The sequence below is a fragment of the Cyprinodon variegatus genome, unplaced genomic scaffold (genome assembly GCF_000732505.1).
Source record: "Cyprinodon variegatus isolate N-32 unplaced genomic scaffold, C_variegatus-1.0 Scaffold576, whole genome shotgun sequence".
Classification (NCBI taxonomy): domain Eukaryota; kingdom Metazoa; phylum Chordata; class Actinopteri; order Cyprinodontiformes; family Cyprinodontidae; genus Cyprinodon; species Cyprinodon variegatus.
In genome coordinates, this window is record NW_015151029.1 from 308135 (window position 1) to 311012 (window position 2878).

The following is a 2878-nucleotide window of genomic DNA, read 5'->3' on the forward strand; positions in this document are numbered from 1 at the left end:
CTTCTTCTTCTTGTTTACTACTGGTGGTTGGCTTTGGACGCAGTACCGCCACCTTCTGCTCTGGAGTGTAAACGCTTCCCCTATGAGGAAAAAGGAGCGAACCAAACAGAGACAGTCGAACCGAACGGTTCTGACGGTTTTCATAAACCGTTCCATCCCTAATGGAGCAGGACTGGTGAGAGGTATTTGGAGGGACAAAACAGTGAATCAATAAAGCAGAATTTTTGCACCCAGGCTTCCAAACATGTTGCTCTCCATTGTTTACTTTCTCCATTTCTGTTGCACTGGTGACATTATCAAAGCTAACCCAGCGTGATGGTGGCACAGAGCTTGCCAGTGAGAGGTTAGAAACAGCTTTTTTTGCCAGTGGAAATGGAGCCAAATGCTGTTTGTTTGCGGTTTTGAATAACCCAGTTTAATGTGCTATTTTCAGTGGGAAAGGCTTTAGAAAAAGAAGCTAAAGGTAACTGTTAACTAGCTCCACAGGTGGCCCATTGTGGAAAAGATAAAAAAAAAACAGGCAGACGTGCTCCGAACCAGCTCTCATGTCAGAGAACAAAAGAGAGCACATACAGTTAGTCACAGTAAGAGAAACATGACTAATTTTTTCTCTGGCATGGTTTCACAGCCACACTGGAACAGACAAGATGAAGCTACTTTGACAAGAAAGAGCAGAAAGAACGTATCCTTATCGGTGGAACTTAACAAATACTGCAGAATAGAGGATGAAACTGAATGATGAAAATGGTCCCCATGTCCTCCAGCAGTCTAAGCCTATAGCAGCATAACTTAAGAGATAGCTCAGGATAACCTGAGCCACTCTAACTATAAGCTTTATCAAAAAATTTTAGGCCTTGCCTTAAAAGTAGACAGGGTGTTTACCTCATGGACTAAAACTGGTAGTTGGTTCAATAAGAGAAGAGCCTGATAACTAAAAGATCTGCCTCCCATTCTAGGAACCACTAGAAAACCTGCAGATTGAGAATAAAGTGCACTGTTAGGAATATAAGGGGTGATCAGATCTCTAGTATAAGATGGAGCTTGGCAATTTGAGGATTTATGTGTGAAAAGGAGGATTTTTAAATTCTAATCTGGATTTAACAGGAAGCTATGCTAATAGAAATATGATCTCTGCTTTAAATTTTCATCAGACTTTCTTACTAGATTAGATTACTAGATTAAAAGGTTACAATCGTTTAAGAGCTTTCATTTATAAGCAAACCGATTACAGTATGAAATATGTTTCAAAACTAAATTTGCGAATACCTTTATATTTTAAAATTGTCCATTGATTAATGTTTTCGGGCGGATAAGTGTTATTATGAAACAGCAATGTTTATTCAAAGGTAATCAGATCCTGTATTCTCTAAAAAATGTGAAAATAACACGTTATTACCCATTTATTGTGATCTGTTAGGGCTAGTTAACTGTTATTACATAAGAATAATGAGAAATTTCCTAATTTAAAAAGCTGTAATTTATTTATCTTTGTATTTATTTATTTTTTTGTGTGCTTTATTATATTAGGTTTTGGAAAAGTACCCTAATACGCCTATGAGCCATAAAGAGATCTTGCAGGTGATCCAAAGAGAGAGGCTTAAAGAAATAAGGTAAACACACATTTTTACATGAAAGCCAGCACTGTACCTGTCTCTCTCTCTTAAATCTTTATTTCATGTGTTGTCTTCTCATTCACTATTAGTTTACTCAATAACCGTTGGGTTTCTTTTTGTTTCATTGTCACTGTTTTCATCCAGAAGGTAAGAGAAAGTAGGCCTCCCCCACCCACCATCCTGTCTTGATAACCTCACCTCATTCCCATATTGGTTTAGATTTAAATTTGCATGTTAAAAATAACATGTAGTAGATTCAATTGCAAAGCGAGAACCCATTACTCACCACATTTATAGTTTTAGTTTGGCACCCTGTATCTTCCTGCCGCATACATGTATGTTTTCATTTCCTCCCATACACATTAAAATAGCCCCTTTTCCATTGAAGGGGGCTCTCAGCCATTACCCAGGATGTGAAAAGCATTCTGGGCATTTCAGTTGAGCTTTAGTGGAGTAATCTCAGATTCATGGGGCCACACTTTCGGGGTAAAAGGTCCTGTTAGGAATAGGAATTTAAGATTACCGCAGTGGCAGAAGAGCGCGGCAAAAACTGATTAAAGTTTGATATATTACAATTTCTATGACAAAATAAACATTTACAATTTTTAGGGAAGAATAAACTGCTTAAAACTTCGCTAACCAAAGGGTTTATTAAAGTATTACTTAAATATAAAAGGACTACTGTATTTTTAATGATGTGTGTTCCCTGCTGCTCTTACAGCCAGCCCTCTTCATTCCAAGGTTTCTTAATACTGGTCCTCAGGGCCCATTGTCTTACATGTTTTAGGTGTGTATCTGCTTCCACACACCTAACCTAAATAAAAAGGTCATATACGGGCTTTTGCAGCATTCGATGGCTGCCGAGTAGGTAATTCAGTCTTTTAAATCAGGTGTTGCTGAGTAGAAAAACATCTGAAACATGAAGGATGGAGGCTCCTAAGGACCAGGGTTAAGAGACCCTGGGCTAGGCTTTATATACTCAGAAAGTCTGATTTCCAGCACATCATTTTCAAACTCCTGTTGGCTTTCACCAGTAGCAAGCAACCTTGGTTAATTGGAAATCAAAAGTCCCTGGACACTAAATAGTATGATCCGATCATGACGTCCTCCACAGAACCCAATGGATGGTACACTGTATCCAATTGGATGGGTGATCAGCCAAAAACCCCTCTATCTTTCAGAATTAAATGGACCAAATCAGATTAGAATCTTCAGTATGACATATTTACATGAAACTTTGGCCGTTTCTCAATTCACGAGAACGC

At 38.4% G+C, this 2878-nt stretch overlaps 1 protein-coding gene across 1 annotated transcript in view; it reads left to right on the forward strand.

Annotated features, from left to right (window-relative positions):
* Positions 1–2878, forward strand: part of asxl2 (additional sex combs like 2, transcriptional regulator) — a 29854-nt gene that overhangs the window by 5013 nt on the left and 21963 nt on the right. The window contains exon 2 of the mRNA XM_015392168.1: positions 1528–1610. Within this exon, the coding sequence (XP_015247654.1) occupies positions 1528–1610 (83 nt within the window). The remainder of the gene's footprint in view (positions 1–1527; positions 1611–2878) is intronic.